Source organism: Oreochromis aureus, linkage group 4, assembly GCF_013358895.1.
Source record: "Oreochromis aureus strain Israel breed Guangdong linkage group 4, ZZ_aureus, whole genome shotgun sequence".
In the NCBI taxonomy this organism is placed as follows: domain Eukaryota; kingdom Metazoa; phylum Chordata; class Actinopteri; order Cichliformes; family Cichlidae; genus Oreochromis; species Oreochromis aureus.
Genome location: NC_052945.1, coordinates 31,734,906 through 31,755,738, shown reverse-complemented (window position 1 = coordinate 31,755,738; position 20,833 = coordinate 31,734,906). Strand labels below are relative to the sequence as shown.

The following is a 20,833-nucleotide window of genomic DNA, read 5'->3' as shown; positions in this document are numbered from 1 at the left end:
ACAGGGGCAGTTTATCAATGCCCAAGTACGCGAGTACGTACTGGCGTGCTCGGTGAGTACGTACTCGCCGAGAACGCACGGGAGTACGTACCAGCCGAGAACGCGAGCACGGACTCGTGGGCTGTTTCTCAATTCTCAAGTACCCGAGCACGGACTCGTGATTTCTACAGTCGGAACACCAGCGTACGTGATGATGTCACAGGTCCGGAGTTTTTACTGCCGTCCCCTCTTAATGTAACTGTGAGTAACATGTTATAAAGCTTAACTTTAATCACAGCCAAACCGGTGTACTCAGGAACAAATAAAACACTGAAATGAACCAAACATTAACATTTAGAAGTGATCTAAGTGACTTATATATCATTTTTAACCTCAGTAGTGAAACCTCTATTAATAAAAATAGTGTACATGTACATACGTGTACATACCTTAATAAAAACAAGCAGGTGAATTGTTAGAACGCTTTTATTTCTATTCTAGTGGACACTCAATACTATAGACAGCTGCTGGGGTTTCTTTACCCTGAGTAGTGAGAAGTCCGCGAGCGGGGTGGGGGGGGGGCGAGGCGATGTGCCGGGAGTCCGCTGTAGAGTTTTGGACGAAATGCATTCTGGGATATATAGCTGTCCCAAGTCTACACCGATGCATGCTCGATAAAATGGGCGGATCGAGAACACATCCGGGACTTTTTCGCGTTCTCGGTGTGATGCGTACTTCGAATTGGAACAGTACTTGGTCTCTGACTGATGACGTATCACGAGTACACGAGAACGCAAGTACGCACAAGTACGCATATTGATAAACGCCCAGGGTCTCGGACTCTTATGCCCTTGTGTTTGGGCTGAGTGCTTCAGATTCTTTGTTTTTTGTGGTGTTCACAATATTTCTGTCAAACATGTATCACTGGCACTATTTCAGGTCATTTCCCAGGTTGGAATGCAGATAGAGATCCTGACTGACCAGGCGACATTGTTCATGTCTTGCACATTGAGAAAGCTGAGACAAATGACTGGGGATCAGATTTACTCATTGAAACATGTATCATCCGCAACATCTGAATAGTACTTTAAATTCCAAGATTCAGAAGTTTGTTCAGGACAATGAGTGCAATTCGCAGTAGTGAGTAGATATGTTTGTTTGAGGGGCCCCAGACCCCCATGGGATTTTCTCCCTTTCAGCTGCTTCTTGGCAAGAATCTATGTGGTGTGCTGGGCCTACTTAGGGAAAACTGTGGGAAGTATGAGCCCCAGGAATAATAAAAACTTAGTATGTTGTGGACCCGAGAGACCAACCAAATGCTGTAACTGCACCACAAGAGAGCATTTTGCATTTTGGCTTTTGCTAAAAATTACACATATAATATATATGATACAGTATAATGAGGCATTATACTGTGGGACATTTTCATCTGTGTTATGGATTATCTAAGGTTATATTTACTATATATCAGATAGATTGATATATCAGTTTATACCTATATAATTTTCAGTCATTGTAATAACTTTATAATCTTTAGGGTTGTAAAACCTTACGAGTGACAGAACTGACTGTATTAATGTTTAACAATTCCCCAAAACTTAAAGCCTTACAGAACTCTGAGACAGACTTTTTGTGTTATTCGACTGTGTTATTGGCTTCAGTCTGCCATGCAAAATTTTAATGAAAAATAAGTCTTATGCTTTGAGCCATATCAAGCAACCAAAAAGAACCAAAACCTTTTTGTTATTGAATTGTACAGTTAAAATGAAAGACTTTTAAAATCACAAATTCACATTCAAATCACATCACTGCATCATTTTGTGGCCATATCTGATTTTGAATTTACTTTTAAACACTAATGGAAAGAGCACTCCTACCTGTTCCCATGTCATACAGGACTGTTATAAGAGGGTGTTTGATGGCAATGGGAAACACAGCTTCATGATTTTTAAACTGGAAGGTGGCTAAGTACAAAAATGTAATGCAAAGACATAAAGCATACTTTATGTTAATTGAATGATATTTAAAAAAAGAAAATTGTCAATACATTTCTAGTAAATGAGAGCGATAAAAAACAGTTGAACATACCAAGGTCTCCAGTGTTTATATGGTAGAGAGTGCTTCTATAGGACAATTTAGACAACAGATCGTTCAGGACAATCAGGCTGTTAGACTCAATTATCAGTCTGTTCTCCCCAGAACCTGTTTATTACAATCATAAGCTTTCAGAACATTCAAACAACATTTAACATTTAACAACATAGACCAGATAACATACCAGCTCCAGATCATGTTTGTTTTCGATCAGTTTGTCCCACTGTACTAAAATGACCTCTACAGTCACCGGATTTTAACTAACAGAGCACCTTTCAAATGCGGTGAAATGGGAGAGATCTTTTGTTACTCATCCAGATGACTTCTTGAGTTTTGCAACTGAGACTTGAGACAGGCCTTGAAAAGATCAGATAAATTTAGAATGTCACAAGTGCAGCCTCAGTGAAGCGCTGCTTTTGAAAAACGGACGGACTAGAAAAAGATCAGAAATTTTGCATCATAAGGATTTGAGCTAACATGCCATTTATTACCAAATTTTCTAACAATTTGCTAATAAGTGGCAATTTCCAAATATGCAATATTGGTATCAAGATTTACTTTTTTAACTAAAAGAATTACCTCAGCAGGTTTAATGTAAAGAACACAATCTTGCCTCATTGTGGTGTTGATAAAAGAGAGTAAGTGAGTCACAAAGAGCACAGAAAATGTAAATAAATTTAAAAGGATGAAAAAGTCTAAGGAGTTTGGAAAGAAAAACGAAATAAAAAGATCCATCATCTTTGAATGTATCTCTTTACGAGTACAGAATATTCTCATGCGGCCAACCAAACCTGTGGTCTTCCACAGTTACTTCTTTTCAAGATGGGCATTGAAGGCCATGAGTTAAATAATACTTTAATAATACCAGGTGGAAATTTTTAAACCAAGATGCATGATAAACTACAGCACAGTTACTAATTTTGCCATGTCATTCTGGACATTCTGCAGAATGACATGGAGAGCTCATCATTACAACACAAAATTAGAGACAAAATTATGTTACTGCAGAGTCATAATAAGGCAAGGCAAGGCAAGTTTATTTATATAGCATAATTCAACAACAAGGTGATTCAAAGTGCTTTACAGAGACATTAAAAACAAAAATAAATAAAAAGCATGATTTAAAATTGATTAAAACAAACAAACAAACAAACAAAACAGTATATAAAATCAAAAATTAGAACAGTAGATAAAATCAGTAGTAAAATGTAAGTTTTGAAATTTAAGCTTAAAAATGTGGATTTGGTGCTTTATTCAAATGCAGCTGAGAACAGGTGAGTCTTCAACCTGGATTTAAATAAACTGAGTGTTTCAGCTGATCTGAGGCTTTCTGGGAGTTTGTTCCAGATATAAGGAGCATAAAAGTTGAATGCAGCTTCTCCGTGTCGGGTTCTGACTCTGGGAACTGATAAAAGGCCGGATCCAGATGACCTGAGGGATCTGGAAGGTTCATACTGGGTCAGGAGGTCACTGATGTATTTTGGTCCTAAACCATTCAGAGCTTTATAGACCAGCATCAGAACTTTAAAGTCTATCCTCTGACGGACAGGCAGCCAGTGTAAAGACCTCAGAGCTGGACTGATGTGGTCCACTTTTTTGGTCTTAGTGAGGACTCGAGCAGCAGAGTTCTGAATGAGCTGTAGTTGTCTGATTGATTTTTTTTAGGTAGACCTGTAAAGATGCTGTTACAGTAATCAAGCCTACTAAAGATGAATGCATGGACTAGTTTTTCCAGGTCCTGTTGAGACATCAGATCTTTTATCCTTGAAATATTCTTGAGGTGATAGTAAGCTGATTTTGTTAATGTCTTAATGTGTTTTTCTAAGTTTAGGTCTGCATCCATCACTACACCCAAATTTCTCACCTGGTTTGTGGTTTTTAGGTGTATAGATTGAAGTTCTCTGGTGACCTGTAATCGTTTTTCTTTGGCACCAAAGACTATTACTTCAGTTTTGTTTTTGTTTAGCTGGAGAAAATTGTTGCACAACCAGTGATTAATTTCCTCAATGCATTTACCAAGAGCCTGTACAGGGCCTCGGTCTCCTGGTGACATTGTGATATATATTTGTGTGTCATCTGCATAGCTATGATAGTTTATTTTGTTGTTCTTTATAATCTGTGCCAGTGGGAGCATGTAAATGTTAAACAGAAGGGGTCCCAAGATGGAACCTTGGGGAACTCCACATGTGATACTTGTCTGCTCAGATGTGAAGTTACCTATTGATACAAATTGATACCTATTGATCCTGTTTTCTAAGTATGTTTTGAACCAGTTTAGCACAGTTCCTGAAAGACCTGCCCAGTTCTTATGGCATTATTTCAGTGCCACTATTCTGAGCGCACGTAAAAAAAGATTGCAGGTGCAAGTGTTGCATTTTGAGGAGAAATTTATTTTGAGCGTACAAAAGCTGAATTTGAGTGAACAAAATTCATTGCTGCGTGCAAAAAATGTATTTCAGTGTACACACACAATAGCAGCCCCTCTCGCTCAGTTTTTTCATTTGCGCTTGCTCGCAAGGTGTTGCTTGCGCTCACAACATTCACTGCTGCGTGCGCTCAACTCTCTGTACACCGTTATAAGTGTGCCACAAAACCAACCAATCACAGATTTGGTTTCAAAAATTCTGATTGGCTCTTATGGTCTCCAATCAGCTCGCTAGCTGCTGCATTCCGGAAACACTGTCCGAAATGTAGCTAAATCCAGCTAAACTCAATTAAACCCCAATTTGCGGATAATACCTTTAATTATTTTATTTTAAAATATATTATTTTTTAAGACTATCGTTGGTGTAGTATAATGTAGTTGCATTATACAGGGAGTGCAGAATTATTAGGCAAATGAGTATTTTGTCCACATCATCCTCTTCATCCATGTTGTCTTACTCCAAGCTGTATAGGCTCGAAAGCCTACTACCAATTAAGCATATTAGGTGATGTGCATCTCTGTAATGAGAAGGGTGTGGTCTAATGACATCAACACCCTATATCAGGTGTGCATAATTATTAGGCAACTTCCTTTCCTTTGGCAAAATGGGTCAAAAGAAGGACTTGACAGGCTCAGAAAAGTCAAAAATAGTGAGATATCTTGCAGAGGGATGCAGCAGTCTTAAAATTGCAAAGCTTCTGAAGCGTGATCATCGAACAATCAAGCGTTTCATTCAAAATAGTCAACAGGGTCGCAAGAAGCGTGTGGAAAACCAAGGCGCAAAATAACTGCCCATGAACTGAGAAAAGTCAAGCGTGCAGCTGCCAAGATGCCACTTGCCACCAGTTTGGCCATATTTCAGAGCTGCAACATCACTGGAGTGCCCAAAAGCACAAGGTGTGCAATACTCAGAGACATGGCCAAGGTAAGAAAGGCTGAAAGACGACCACCACTGAACAAGACACACAAGCTGAAACGTCAAGACTGGGCCAAGAAATATCTCAAGACTGATTTTTCTAAGGTTTTATGGACTGATGAAAGAGTGAGTCTTGATGGGCCAGATGGATGGGCCCGTGGCTGGATTGGTAAAGGGCAGAGAGCTCCAGTCCGACTCAGACGCCAGCAAGGTGGAGGTGGAGTACTGGTTTGGGCTGGTATCATCAAAGATGAGCTTGTGGGGCCTTTTTCGGGTTGAGGATGGAGTCAAGCTCAACTCCCAGTCCTACTGCCAGTTTCTGGAAGACAACTTCTTCAAGCAGTGGTACAGGAAGAAGTCTGCATCCTTCAAGAAAAACATGATTTTCATGCAGGACAATGCTCCATCACACGCGTCCAAGTACTCCACAGCGTGGCTGGCAAGAAAGGGTATAAAAGAAGAAAAACTAATGACATGGCCTCCTTGTTCACCTGATCTGAACCCCATTGAGAACCTGTGGTCCATCATCAAATGTGAGATTTACAAGGAGGGAAAACAGTACACCTCTCTGAACAGTGTCTGGGAGGCTGTGGTTGCTGCTGCACGCAATGTTGATGGTGAACAGATCAAAACACTGACAGAATCCATGGATGGCAGGCTTTTGAGTGTCCTTGCAAAGAAAGGTGGCTATATTGGTCGCTGATTTGTTTTTGTTTTGTTTTTGAATGTCAGAAATGTATATTTGTGAATGTGGAGATGTTATATTGGTTTCACTGGTAAAAATAAATAATTGAAATGGGTATATATTTGTTTTTGTTAAGTTGCCTAATAATTATGCACAGTAATAGTCACCTGCACACACAGATATCCCCTAAAATAGCTAAAACTAAAAAAACAAACTAAAACTACTTCCAAAACATTCAGCTTTGATATTAATGAGTTTTTTGGGTTCATTGAGAACATGGTTGTTGTTCAATAATAAAATTATTCCTCAAAAATACAACTTGCCTAATAATTCTGCACTCCCTGTACAACCATGCCAACTGACTCTCCAAATTATATTTGAGTAGCTCTCTTTTATGTCGTCGAATACTGAACAGCAGCACGAAAACAGCATGTCCCGGCCACATGTAAGTAATATAAAATCATTTTGTACATTATTATTCGCTTGATAACTGACGTTAGCTAATTTGCAAACTTGAAAAATTATGTACCTCATGTAGTTTGTTTTATGGGTTGTTTATTTTTGTCTGAGATACATCATTTCATTGTATTTTTCTAACTACTTGTCCATGTTCTTTGCTGCTTTTAACAGGACATACTGAGACAGCAAATGATGCATAGACTCCTCTCTAAACTTGAAGCTGCTTTAACCTCCTAAGACCCGAACTCTTCCACGACATGCATTTTTAATTTCTCTTTGATATTTGGGCATATTGGGGCCCAATGAATGTAAAAACAAAGAATTTCCAGATTTTTTTTTTTACCTTATTTTTGTTTTTAAGAAAAATGAGAGCCACAAATGAGGATATTCATTTAAAAATTTGATAGAACAGTAGCAGTATAATGTCCTCGTAAGTGGATATCAGGCCCATGTAGAGCAAAATTGAGTATTTTGGTCTAAATAACCCAAAATGTGATGTCCACATATGTGGACGGCAGGTCCTAGGAGGTTAAACCAACAACCACTAAATCTGGATTATTTGGAGTTCTTGACTCGTCATGAGCTTGTTCTGTTTGAATCTTTCTCTCACCAAATAGGTGGTCTGTCAGAGATTACAGAGGCTCTACAAAACATTCATCATCTGGTTCAGTGTGAAATTAACATCAGCTCTGTGGCCATTATTGAACTGGAAACAGAAGTTGGTCTAGGACCTGGCCACCCCAAAATCGTACTAGAGAGAGAAAAACTGAAGAACTTGTTGGACACTCAGCTGCCAGTCAGCTGCATTGCTAAATGTCTTGGTGTTTCAAGAAGAACAATGTTCAGGAGGATGCAAGAATTTGACTTGTCTGTGAGAGGAACATACAGCACAATGAATGACCAAGAGCTGGACAACATCATATCGGCTATCAAAAATCAGATGCCAAATGCTGGCTATCGAATGGTTCAAGGACATTTGGTTTCTATGGGTCTCCGTGTTCAGTGGTGGAGAATGATGGCCTCCATGCATCGAGTTGATGCTGTAGGGATCTTCACACGGATCACAGAACTAGGCTGTGTTGTGCGAAGAAGCTACTCGGTGTGCGAGGCCCTCTCTCCCTAGTCCACATAGACACAAATCACAAGCTAATAAGGTAAAATACCCACTTATATAGCTCTAATACAAGTTGGGCAGAAAGATGCACGTTATACTTTAAATCTGTTTTAATCAACCTTATCTGATAGGTCTTTCAGTGTGTTTATAATATTTTAAAAAGCACTTCATAGAATAATATTAAGTAAAAGGATTACAGGATGTGTAACAAAACCAGTAATATTGTTAATTGTAAATTTTCTTGAGCAATTATTTACACTTTGTATATCGATATTTTCCATGATAACAAGCCTATCAACACATAATATGGTAAGTGGTCCAGAAAACTTAAAAAAAAATCATGACAAGGGAACTAAAATATTTAGTCTCATTGAACTTATCCACTTTCACATATAAAAATGTTGGTATTATTTTCAGCACACCTGACAAGTGTCCAGTTTAAATCAGTGGCAAGTGTGCATACTGAAAAATGTATTTTCAATGTCTTACATGTTCTGCAAATCAAGCCTTAGTGAGATTGTTTTCCCTCTGAAACAGGTACAATGTTGTGATCTTTGGTGGAGTGGATGGCTACTCAAGGAAGGTAAAATTTTAACTGTTATGTAGAATATTTGGTAGTTTTGAAATGAGAGCTGTAGTAGGTTATTTTTTTATGAACATCAATTATTCAGCAAGCCAACATAGTGGACGATTTGCAATTTTTAAAAAAATTTATAATCAGTTCTTTACAAAAAAAAGGTTCAACTAAAAGGCCATTTTTATTTTTTGATAAGTACTACCAATATTGATGTATAGACTACTCAAGCTTTGAATTATGGTTATGAACATAGAACCGTACAATGTTCCTTGAACACTTATTATGAACCTGCATTATTAACTGAAAAACTATACATGATCTGAAACCAGATCTTTAATTTTCCATTTGTTTTTACTGCAGGTCCTGTACTTGGATGCAGCAACTAACAACAGGGCAAAAACTGCATTCTCATTTTTCCTGAGATCAGCCCAGCTTCACGGCTTGCCATCAAGGTTTTAAGCCCTGATCAAATTTATATGCTAGCAACAAGTTTCATTAAAGAAAACTTTAAAAAAAATTCCTTAAAACTGTATTTTTTATCATAGGGTTAGGGCAGATCAAGGAGTAGAAAACCTGGACATTGCACATTTCATGTTTGCCACAAGAGGAACAGGGAGAGCGAGTTTCATATCTGGAAAGAGTGTCCACAATCAGAGGTTAGTCTTTTGATGTTTTTTATATTATTATTGACTGCATGGGTAGATTGTTGTAGCAGTTCTGATATTGATTTAAAGCATGAAATACCAGAAATCCAAATTCAAATGTATTTACAGAGTAGAACGACTTTGGCATGATGTCTGGATTGCAGTCACTAGCAAGTACCATGATATTCTTCACTCACTCGAGGAGGATGGCCTGCTTGACATTTCAGATGTCATTCATCTCTTTGGTGTCCACTACATCTTTGTCCCTCGACTCCGAGCAGATCTTGTCACCTTTGTTGGAGGATGGAATAATCATCCCCCACAGGACAGAAGGTGGTCTCACTCCTGAACAGCTCTGGTGTATGGGACATCTACAAGAGCTGGACGAGGGCGAGAGACTTGAGGTACCAGATCATAAATTTTTTTAAAAAATGTATTTAAATGTTGAATTTCAAAATTTTAGTTAGCAGTCAACTCTGCTCTTCTGAAATGAACATATTAAACACTTGTAGCACATCTGGGAGATGCTTCTGGTGATTTTATACATTCTTGCTTATCAATTACCACTAATCTAAATTACAGTAAAAAGAACATGAAAACAAAGGCATTCTTTTTAAATTGTTGTATTTATTGGAAAAAAACGCTTACACAAAATAACATTACTCCCAAAAGTACCTATTCTGGAATAATGACTATTATATATGTTTGTGGATTTGAAGGAGCTTCAGGATCCAGGCATTGACTGGGAGAGTGCTGTACTGCAAGAAAAATCTAACAGCACAGTTGTGGTTCCTGAAATTGAATGCCCACTGGATGAGGAAACCCTGGAGGGACTTCAGAGAACAATTAATCCCTTGGAACATTCTGAGTCACACGGTCGTGACCTGTACATACAATTCTTGCTACAGGTGTCAAACCAACAGTGACACTTAACATGGACGTGAAAGTCAACGCTCTTTCTCAAATACTGGATTTCTTTGCTGAAACATTCAGATTACAAGTAGACAAGCAAACAAAGCACTTGCTTATTATCTATCAACGTAGGACCCTACACAAAGTTTTGAAGTCTTGTCATTTTCATGAAACAGCTACGAACATCTTAACAGCTAATGTTTAGAAACATTTTTACTCATTTAGTTTCCAAATTACAAGACAACAATGTGTTAAACTCTGTGGAATCCACCACCATATCTAACTGCTGGACTCATTATGGTTTTAAACATTGTGTACATGTCCAGATGCTGCACTGGAAAAGTCACAGTACAAGTGCATGCACTCACAACTGGGTAACAAATTGAGTGATCTTCCAGCCGCTCCTTACATTCGTGGTCAAACTTGCATGTTATTTTGAAATGTCTCTTTTCATCAGGAAGGATGGGAACATGGGACTGGCCGGTCATCCACTGGAGCACATGCTGGACAGCAAGAGACTCTGATTTTTCACCACCTGCACCACCTGTGTTTCCATCTGTGATGTTTGAAAATGTTTCTGAAGTCTTTTCTAAATAAAAAGCAATCTGGATTACAATGTTTTAAATTAACAACTAAGAATACTTCCTAGTGCCCTGCATGTTAAAGCAAAAATATTTAACAGATGCATACGGTATATATACACAATACTATAAGTATATACAGCTAATACTATATAGTACCTGATGCTTCAATCTCCTGCAAGAAATCTTGCAAAAAGTTTATGATCTTCCTCTCAGTTCTCTCCCTAGATGTCCCCTTTTCACTGAAATGTGGTTGGCAGCTCATCATAATGAAATCAGCGTCTGGCTGTAAATAAGGAAATAAAGTAGATTATATTATAGATATATCATTCATTCAAAACTAATAAATAAATACAGGATAACTACAGTACAGATAAGTGGACTGTCTTTGGATCAGACTGAAGCTGCTATGTTAATACTTACTTTGAGGATTTTCCCAGGAACAAACAAACTGTGGCAAGCTTCAGGATTTACAGCCATCAGGTTCACAAGACCATACAGTTCCATGCCCTTTCTGAGCTGCTGTAGCATTGGAATCAGTCTTGTTGTAGAGTGTAAGACAATGGCACTTAAAAAAAACAAAATGAAAAACTAGTTGGGGATGGGTTAATGATCTCTCTGACTTTTTCTCGCTTACCGTATCATGCTTTCCTTACTATCCATCTTTATCTGGTTTGTGTATCCACAGCTGACAATTTCATCAGCCCACATCATCAGAGACTGTATGTCTGCTGCATCTTCAACCTGGAAATGTATAATGTGAAAGAGGAAATACAGAAGGTTAAAAGTGTTTAAAAACACCATACTCATAATATATCATGTGCCAGAGCTAAACCAGGTGCTCACTTTGCTGATGAGCAGGGAAGATTCCACATCTGCAACATCCTCCTTAGACAGACAGCTGAAATCAACCTCTCCTGAGCAGAGGAAATTGTAGCACCATTCTTTGAAAAAGGCAGGAGATGGGCCTCCTTGGGCGAGGCTGACTGCAATTATTTCACCAACAGTTCTGTGTAGACAAATGATTATAATTCATTTTCAGGTAACATTTACAAAAATATCGGATGCGTATTAAATGTAATACACAAAGCTCGTATGTAACAAACCTGAAGTTTTCATTATCAAGATCGGTCAGAGAATACTTGGGGTTTTTGCCCTTGTTCTCAGGTCCTTCAAAGGATCTGCTTTCAATACCTGAAATCATGTCTTTCATACAAAAAATATCCGCATTTTTAAGTTATCCGTTATTTATTAACACTAGGACAAAACAGGTAATAGGCAACTCATCACTCAAAAACTCTTTCCTAAGTGCTCCTGTATCCACGCCTGCCTCTCCAATGAAAACCACCCTTAGAACACTGGTGGGAGATTTTTTTCTCTGCCACTGGAGAATGCCTCTGTCTGGAAGGTCTTCTCTGTCCACACACAACTTAAATTCTGTTGTGGTGTCGACTTGTTGTTCAAGGCAACGCAATACATCTTCCACGCTTAACAAAAACAGGGTAGAAAACATCCTAAGTTCTCAAAGAAAAATAATCATCTTTAGATTAAAAGAGGCTACCACATTAAACGTGATTAGAAATTATTGCAGCATGTTCTGTGCAACAACCTTTTAACAATAATTTAAAGTAGTGTGATCATAAAATGTTTTATATGAAATTAAACCCCAGCTATTGTGTAAAAGATCTTACACATAATTTTAACAAATGGTTCTGCATAATAGTGTGTATATGAACTATAATAGAGCAAAAAGTACCTGTCTGTTGTGCATACTGAAGTTTGAGCTGGTCTGCATGTAGTTTGGTCATTTTCTTCAGGCACCATGCATTGAAAGCTGTTGACAAAACAAAGTTAAAAAAAAAAAAAACTACATATGTTTGCGTGGACTGTTACTGATTAACATTTTTTCATAAACGGCTGAAAAAAGATTACCTATCCCCACACAGACTCTCGTGGACTGTGATCTCATCTTCAGGAAAGTGCTTAGTGCATATTGGACAAATAACCTACAATTTCAAAAAAGGGGTACATGTTATGCATAGTGGGAAAAAGATCATTACCGATACAAAATTCATTGTAGTTACTATGGTTTTTAGTAATGTGCTAGGTTTACCTTGCATTTGCTTTGCACAATGCATAACTCAGATTCCTGCAGAATTAAAAAACAGTAATTGTGACACTATATTATTTAATCAAAATTGCTCATTTTGATTTCATCAAAATTGTCTCACCTCATCATCAGTCTCATCAGGAGAGAATTTTCCTTTGCACGTATTGATGTGTACTGCAAGCATCTGCAGAGGCATAACTTCATTACACTGGTAACATATCTTCTTTGGCATCTTTGAAAAGTGCTGTGAGTCAGGAGGTAGAGGAGATGTGTCTAATCTTTCCTGAAGAGGTACAATGTAAAAAGTGGATTTGCCACCTCCTGACACAGCTTTCAGTGTTTTGACAGAATATCCTTCTGTTTCAGGTGGAATTACAGTGAGCTTTCGTCGACCACTGCCACCTTTATTGACAGAAAGATAGCACATACAATCAAGCAGCGAAAGTATCAACTACATAATCCTAATGCAGTATGAGCACGCAAGAATGCCAAAAACACACATAAAAACTCAATTAACAACAAACCTGTTGCCTTATGCAAGAGCCATCCTCCACAAAGATATTCCATTTTTGGAAAGGTTTCTTCCAGAAGTCTTGAAATCTTAGTTAAAAACACAGTTAAGCAGAATGGAACACTAAATGGACTGTGGCATATGATTCAGGCTAAATGCGTCTGCCAATGACTTATTTTAATACTGACTATAAAAACTTACCTCTGCATGGTCACCATCTTCTGGAAGAGACACTGTTTGTCTCCCCATGCCAGCTTGTAGGAGTTCAAGCTCCTCAGCTGGCAAAGGTGTGTAGGATGTGTTTTTTGACAGCAAATAAAAACTGAGGCCTGTGGTCTTACTGCCTGCCTTAACAAGCTGCTTAGTAGATGTTAAACATCTCTTTTTACCACGGCTCAAGTTTGATTTGAAATGTCCTGGAAATGATCTGTGGGATGAAAATGCATGAGTTTAACAAATGCAGTGTTGCATAACATAAGGGTTATTGTTTAATAAAGTTATTAAATATGACGTCATATTTAATATTAAGGACTGATGTACATCAGTCCTTAATAGCACATTTTAATTTAAAAATCAATGTTGATAAATTGATAAACCAAATAACTTTAACAGAAAAGATTGCAAAAAGTTTAGAAAAAAAAACCACACAAAAAAAGCAAAAACCTTGTCATCTCTTGCTGGATAGTCAGAGTTCTAGGCTCCGGCTGCCCACTCTCTGTTGGCCTCCCTGAAGGATTTGTGGATATGTTGTTAAGCAGCAAAGACACCAGATTTCTTACTGCTGACTCAACTGCACCATTACCCTAAAAAACATGATTAGGATACACTGCCTCAGTAAGACAACTACGCTGGTAATTACCCATTAGGCTAGCTTAAACTCTACAGCTGCATCTGCAACTACAATTTCACAGCATATTAAACAGAAAGGACAGCAAATTACTAAATTCACACAAAAAAAATTAAACTCACCTGATACTGTGGTGTAGTATTATTGGAGCCATTGTTTGATTCTGCCATCTCTTCTCTGGCTGCAGAGTAAATCAAAAATCCCTCTATCTGCAAGAAGCGAGGCTGAGTGGACAGTATTTCCGGAAGGCAGTAGCTAGCGAGTTGATTGGAGACCGTAAGAGCCAATCAGAATTTTTGAAACCAAGTCTGTGATTGGTTGGTTTTGTGGCACACTTATAACGGTGTACAGAGAGTTGAGCGCTTGCAGCAGAGAATGTTGTGAGCGCAAGCAACACCTTGCGAGCAAGCGCAAATGAAAAAACTGAGCGAGAGGGGCTGCTATTGTGTGTGTATATGGATAAGCGCAAACACTGAAATACATTTTTTGCACGCAGCAATGAATTTTGTTCACTCAAATTCAGCTTTTGTACGCTCAAAATAAATTTCTCCTCAAAATGCAACACTTGCACCTGCAATCTTTTTTTTACGTGCGCTCAGAATAGTGGCACTGAAATAACGCCATAAGTTCTCCAGTTGTTTGAGTAATATGTTGTGGTCAACTGTATCAAATGCTGCACTGAGATCCAGTAAAACTAAGACTGACATTTTTCCACTGTCTGTATTCAGACATATGTCATTAAACACTTTGGTTAGAGCAGTTTCAGTGCTGTGGTTCTGTCTAAAACCTGACTGGAAGGCATCATAGCAGTTATTCTGTTTTAAGAAGTAATTGAGCTGTTGAGAAACTGCTTTTTCAATGATCTTACTTAAAAATGGGAGATTTGAGATTGGCCTGTAGTTGTTCATTTGTGTCTTGTCAAGATTGTCCTTTTTCAGTATAGGTTTAATTACAGCACTTTTTAGTGGTTCTGGAAACACACCTGACATTAAAGAAAAGTTGACGATCTGTAACAGGTGTGACTCCAAAGTCTTTGAGACCTTTTTGAAAAAACCTGTTGGCAGGACATCTAAACAGCAAGAGGAGGAGTTCAGTTGACCTAAGATGTCCTCCAGGTCTTTGCTGTTAATAGGGTGAAACTGTTTCATGGTGTTTAAACAGTTTTTCGGTGGACACAGTATATATCCTGAATCTGCTGTTGATGTACCAATTGCTTGTCTAATCTTTTGGATTTTTTCTGTGAGGAATTTGGCAAAGTCATTGCAGGTCATGGTCGAATGAAGTTCAGCTGCCACTGACACAGGAGGGTTTGTTAGCCTGTCAACTGTAGTAAATAAGACCCGAGCGTTATGACTGTTTTTAGTGATGATGTCAGAGAAGTAGGACCTCCTTGCACTCCTCAGTTGTAAATTATAAGTGTGAAGTTTCTCTTTATAGATGTCATAATGAACCTGGAGGTTTGTTTTTCTCCATCTGCGGTCAGCTTTCCTACACTCTCTTTTTTCATTTTTCACCAGTGTGGAGTTTCTCCATGGATACTTTTTCCTTCCAGAGATAACCTTCACCTTAATGGGAGCAATAGTGTCCATTACATTTAACATTTTAGCATTGAAGCTATTGACAAGCTCATTGACTGAACCTCAGGACAGGTCAGGTGTTAATGGGAAGACCTGGTTAAAGATCTCGCACGATCTGATATCGTTGTGTTGGTGTTGTTCCCAGATCATCACACTAAATGTTGTTCCAGGATCAACATTGCAAGTGACCAATCAGAATGTTGTGATGTCATACTTTTGCGACTTCGGGAAAAACTGCCGTAAAACAAGAAACTGTACTTAAGCTGCGAGAAACCACCTCTGTCCACCGATCAACGGACCCTGACCCTAATCCTAACCCTAACGGTAAGCAGAATTGATATTGTCCTTGCAACATTGGAATTTCATAAATGCACGAATGGCTTGGTGCGCAAAAGAATAACGTCACAACAATGTAATTGGTCACTTGCAATGTTGAACCTGGAATAACATTTTCATGATGATCTGGGAACAACACCAACACGACGATAACAGATCATCCAAAGATCTCACTACTGTGTTCAGTTATACACCGTTTTGTGATCACTGCTGTTGATATATTTGTGTGGGCTGAAATTTTACTTTCAAAGAAAACACAGTAATGATCAGACAGGCCCACATCAGACACAGTAACCTTTGAAATGCTCAGGCCCTTGGAGATCAGTAGGTCAAGAGTGTGTCCTCTATTATGTGTGACCTCTGTTACATGCTGAGTCAGCCCAAAGTTGCCCAGAGTGTTACTCAGGTCTTTAGTCCCTTTGTCCTGAGGGTTATCGACATGGATGTTAAAATCCCCAACAATAATTACACAGTCGAAATCAACACAGATCACAGACAGCAGTTCACTGAGGTCATTAAAAAAGTCTGTGCAGTATTTGGGAGGCCTGTAAACATTAAGAAACAACTTTGGATGGGGCCTTCAGCTGTAAAGCCACATATTCAAAAGACTGAAAACTTCCAGGAGATAGCTGCTTACATTGAAATGATTCATTAAATAAGACAGCAACCCTCCTCCTCTCCTGCTCACCCTGGCCTCACTGATAAAACTGTAGTTAGGAGGGTCGTCTCGATGAGAACAGCTCCACTGTTACTTTGGTCCAACCAAGTTTCAGTTAAAAACATAAAATCAAGGCTGTGCTCAGTGATTAAATCATTAATTAAAAATGTTTTCCCAGCTAAAGATCTAACGTTTAATAAAGCCAACTTAAGTGTTTTAGAGGTATTATTTGCCCCCTCGTGTTTGGGAGCAGTCTGTGGCACACAAGGTATGTTTACTATATTTAAAGATCTTTTAGAGTTCAGCTCTCTGTGTTTTGACCAGGCCACATGTCTCCTTCTGTCACCTAAAAGTACAGAAATTTTAAAACCTTCTAGTAAACAGGATCCCAGCTTCTCCTGGGAAAAGTCACCACTGTCATAATCCTCGCAGCCCGGACCCTCCACACATCACACATCAGACTGCGGAGACAGAGCATGAAGGTGGTAAGGAGGCGCTAAGGGGGGCGAGGCTGGGCAATGTAACTTCGATTGCTCTGTTGAGGGCGGGGCTCGATGGCGAACCTTTGGCTGCTCTGCTACTTTACGACCTAAAACAGACTTTTATGATTCTGAGTAAAAAGAAAAACATAAAGAAGAACATTAAAAAATACATTTCTGTTCACTAAATGCAATCCTTTTTTCTATGTAAATGTCAAAAATGAAGACTGAGTCCAAAACATGTCCTAAAGTCTGAGTTTGAGTTAGATTCACTGCAGCTGCATTCAGTTTTTTTCTTTGTTTATTTATATTTTTAATTTGTCACTAGTCTGTATCTTAAAAAATATATATATATATAAATATATATTATCTCACCTTTGACCACTGCCTCTTGATGTGAAATGTCTATTGTCAGGATGCCTTTAGACACACTTAATAACACCTAAATTAGAAATAATTGAGAAAAAACATGTAAATATGTGATATAGATTCTAAATACAAGAAATTGGTTATCGACAAAGGAAAATCTTTGAGGTTATGTCAGGCTAACATAATGAAACAAATGAATGTGTTGTTTCAATGCACATAACACAAAATAAGCTAATCTCAAGAGTTCTACCAAGGGAAGAGAGACACATCCAAAACCCAGCTGAGAGACGTAATCTCTCCAGCATGCAGCATCATGAAACATCTCATCTTAGCAGTGCCACAGATCAAAGTTATTAACAACTGTAAAACGTTTCAAGCACACATTAAGGCATGTATTTGCATGATCAGAAAAGTGTTGTTCAGCTTCCTCACTAGTATGGCATCTCTTCTAAATGAAAATAAAGGTTTCATGTTGCTGTTTTCATTTGTTGTAGTATTGGCTTATGTTCTTTACCATTCTCAGTTACTGTATTTTCTATTTTGGTTTAAACTCTCAGAGAGTTTACTTGATGAACTGAAAAGGTGGTTAAATTACTCATGGTTTCCATTCTTAGTTGAGAAGTGTCTAGCTGTCAGCAAAATTGCGACAATTCTCCAACAAAGTCATTCTATAATGGACTGTAAAAACCCTTGAAATGACGAATTGCTTGATACTAAGTTTAGCATACCTGGTGTGAGAGAAGGTGTCAGAGGATATACTACATAACCCTGAATAGGATACTGCAGAGGAGAGTTAGGCAAAGCAAACAGCAGACTGGATAGTACAGAAGTTGTCCTGGTGAAAAAGTGAGGTGTAAGTATATATATATGTGTGTGTGTGTGTGTGTGTGCGTGTGTGTGTGTGTGTGTGTGTGTGTGTGTGTGAGAGAGAGAGAGAGAGAGAGAGTGTTTTCAATAAAATTACAAGACTAATAATTTAGTATATTTGACAGTGTAATTGCATTTCAATTATCTTGTTTCTTCAAGATTTTCCACATCATCACGGCATTAAAACTTGACTTTTATATTTTAGGGGCAAAACTTTAAATGTTTTACCTGGCTTTGTAATGCTGGAACTCTTTAGCTCACTGTTGCACCAACTCCTCATACTGCTCCTGTGGTAAGTGATCTTTGAGAATCTGTGAGCCATGAGGACATGCACATGGACCAGGTAAAGAAAGGTTTTGACAGGGGATTTCTTTAAATCACCCTGCCGTTCTTTGTTTAGCTGAGACACCTGAGTTAGAAAACACACAAACACTGCAGATTTTCTTTAACTCGCGAGGGCAGCCATGAAACGCAGGATCTGCGCCTCATCTCTGTCTGCGTTTTTTATTTATACTTTTCTCTGTGTGTGTGTGTGTGTGTGTGTGTGTGCAAAGATAACAGAGTTATTCTCAGAACTCAGAGCTGAGGTTCCCCTTTTTTTAAGTCTGTATGTTCCAAAACAGAAAGAGGAAACTGTAAGTTGTTTATCACAGAAGAGTTCATGTCAAAAGTTATTAGGTGAAAAGTCACGTAGACATGTGCTTAATGATCAATAAAAGAATACATTTCATGTTAGCTGATCACAAAATACACGATTTTCCTTTGACATTTCCTCCTGTTGATCACGAAATGAAATGTACAATTCATCAGTGAGTAACTACTTGTCTTTCACATTCTCAGTTACTACATCATTAGTTACACTTCATCTTCATCTGACAAATAGGAAAAGAAGTCTTCATGATCTTCATTGATTTCAGTACATCTGCATATGCTGTGAATGATAAACTTATCATCTGTGAAATTACAGCTTTTAAACAAGGAATAACTCAAATAAAGAAAACAAAATAAAATCAGGAAAAGTCCAACGACAATCAACAGTCTCTTTAAAATCTGAAGTCATGTCTGAAGAATGTACATTATCTGGTATGTAAGTGCAGCATGTGGTGTTGAATAAGACACACAATCCTCCTTTCTCAGCCAGGATCATGTGCAGTGCTACACGATGTTGCATTACAGCAATTCTGAGAGCGTCTAATTCTTGGTTTTGTCCCTCGTTGACCTTCCAGGATGCTTTGAGAAACAAGCCGAATCTGTAGTCCAGTATCTCACTTCTGAGAGCACGTTTTCCCAACTCCTGCCCACAGGAAGAGTGAGTTGAGTACCTTTTGTCCAGTTGTCCAGAGTTTGAATTCTTCCTTCTTCCTGGGTGGATAGTGTGATGAGCAGAGCCGTTGCCAGTAGTGAGACGCCAGTTACCACCTGAGAACACTACATTTTTACTTAAGGCATTTAGGTCATTTCTATTTTTTCAAAGAACTCACACATCTTACATATTTCAAACTTTTAAGTTAGGAAAAAAACTTTGCATTGCTTACAGCTCTAAAACTAGACATTAGTAAATCATATGCCTAATCATTATGTGTCATTGTGATCCACAAGTATGATCACAAATTTGTTTTTCAAGCCAACAAAACAAACAAACAAAAACAAACTGCCTATGGCATCAAGGCTTTACACACATGAGTCAGGACACAAAAAGAAAAACTGCTGCCAGAAACAAAGCAGAAGTGTGAGGGGGAAAAAAACTGAGCTCACAGACAGCTGCATGTGGCCAGGTCTGCTTTGCGCCTAAAAAATAACACAACTGAGAAATTTTCATTATTATTTGGTGCTTAAACGACCCGTTTCTCTCTCTCTGGTCAGAAATACCCATTATGTCATGTGTACAAGTGTATAAATGTACGCGTGTTCCTTGCGTTCATGTTAATTGAGTGTAAGCTGCTTTCTTCATTGCAAGTGTTTGTTACAATAAGGTTTAATTCATGCATCTTATCACTGAGTTCTAAACTCAGACTATCTCACTTCTGACTCTTTCCAAAAATAATTTCACATATAACAATTTGTGTATGCAGCCTGCAGTTTCCCCGTGCATGTTTTCATCACGTGGTTTCTTTCATTCTGCTTCTGGAGTCGTCAGTCAGTCTTATTTGCACTGTCTTTTGCCTGCTATTAGTTCTTCAAGTCCATGTTGTTCTGTTGGTCTTCATCATGAGATTAACTGTCCTTTGAGCTTCTTCTCAGGGTAAAGGACAAAGTTAGAGGTCAAGCTATAAAATTTTAGCCAAAGACTGGCTTATTTTCCCAATTAATCTATGCTTTTGCCGCTGTACTCAAGGTTCCAGGTTGAGAGAAATCCACCTGTATTGACACACTAAAGCATACAATTAATATCATTTTCATTACTTTTCTTAAAACATTCATTCGCTTCATCTTCTTAGAGTTTAACTCGTCTGTTTCTCTCTGTGAGCTGTCTTGACACAGTCAGCTCCTTTTATGGGCATGTAGTTCCTGTTACACACACGATTTCCTGTCCCAGACACACCACAGGCACACATTTCCTGTTTCTGCAGACTCTTTGTCTTTCTTTGTATTTATAGCCTACAAACCCTCTTTAATTCTACTAAATCTTGATCTAAAACAATACACCTTTATGTCACACACACACTTTTGAATAGAGCTCTTTCAAACATCAG

At 38.3% G+C, this 20,833-nt stretch overlaps 1 protein-coding gene and 2 long non-coding RNA genes across 3 annotated transcripts; 1 reads left to right on the top strand and 2 right to left on the bottom strand.

Annotated features, from left to right (window-relative positions):
- The first annotated feature begins 7,410 nt into the window (after nt 1-7,410).
- Nucleotides 7,411-9,039, top strand: LOC120439766. Its single transcript, XR_005612744.1, has 5 exons — nt 7,411-7,712; nt 8,210-8,255; nt 8,610-8,701; nt 8,795-8,905; nt 9,023-9,039. It is a non-coding gene; the product is annotated as an uncharacterized LOC120439766 (long non-coding RNA).
- Nucleotides 9,040-10,343: 1,304 nt separating this feature from the next.
- LOC120439765 lies at nt 10,344-14,581 on the bottom strand. Its single transcript, XM_039610778.1, has 14 exons — nt 13,977-14,581; nt 13,671-13,810; nt 13,209-13,434; nt 13,021-13,096; nt 12,618-12,898; nt 12,500-12,535; nt 12,319-12,392; nt 12,143-12,220; nt 11,493-11,873; nt 11,233-11,395; nt 11,024-11,130; nt 10,810-10,954; nt 10,546-10,672; nt 10,344-10,394 (listed from the first exon to the last, which is right to left on the bottom strand). The coding sequence occupies exons 1-9, from the start codon at nt 14,022-14,024 to the stop codon at nt 11,624-11,626; spliced, it is 1,209 nt and encodes a 402-aa protein (XP_039466712.1). The 5' UTR covers nt 14,025-14,581; the 3' UTR covers nt 10,344-10,394; nt 10,546-10,672; nt 10,810-10,954; nt 11,024-11,130; nt 11,233-11,395; nt 11,493-11,623.
- A 2,119-nt stretch (nt 14,582-16,700) lies between these two features.
- Nucleotides 16,701-18,063, bottom strand: LOC120439796. The gene is made up of 3 exons (XR_005612774.1): nt 18,002-18,063; nt 17,280-17,346; nt 16,701-17,035 (listed from the first exon to the last, which is right to left on the bottom strand). It is a non-coding gene; the product is annotated as an uncharacterized LOC120439796 (long non-coding RNA).
- Nucleotides 18,064-20,833: the final 2,770 nt, after the last annotated feature.

What these genes read in the sequence shown, in the direction of transcription:
- LOC120439765 (XM_039610778.1), bottom strand. Translation starts at nt 14,024, where the DNA reads ATGGCAGAATCAAACAATGGCTCCAATAATACTACACCACAGTATCAG. An exon ending in CTGATGAGACTGATGATGAG is followed by an intron (nt 12,536 to 12,617) that starts GTGAGACAATTT and finishes TTAATTCTGCAG; the next exon opens with GAATCTGAGTTATGCATTGT. An exon ending in TTGTGCAAAGCAAATGCAAG is followed by an intron (nt 12,393 to 12,499) that starts GTAAACCTAGCA and finishes TTGAAATTGTAG; the next exon opens with GTTATTTGTCCAATATGCAC.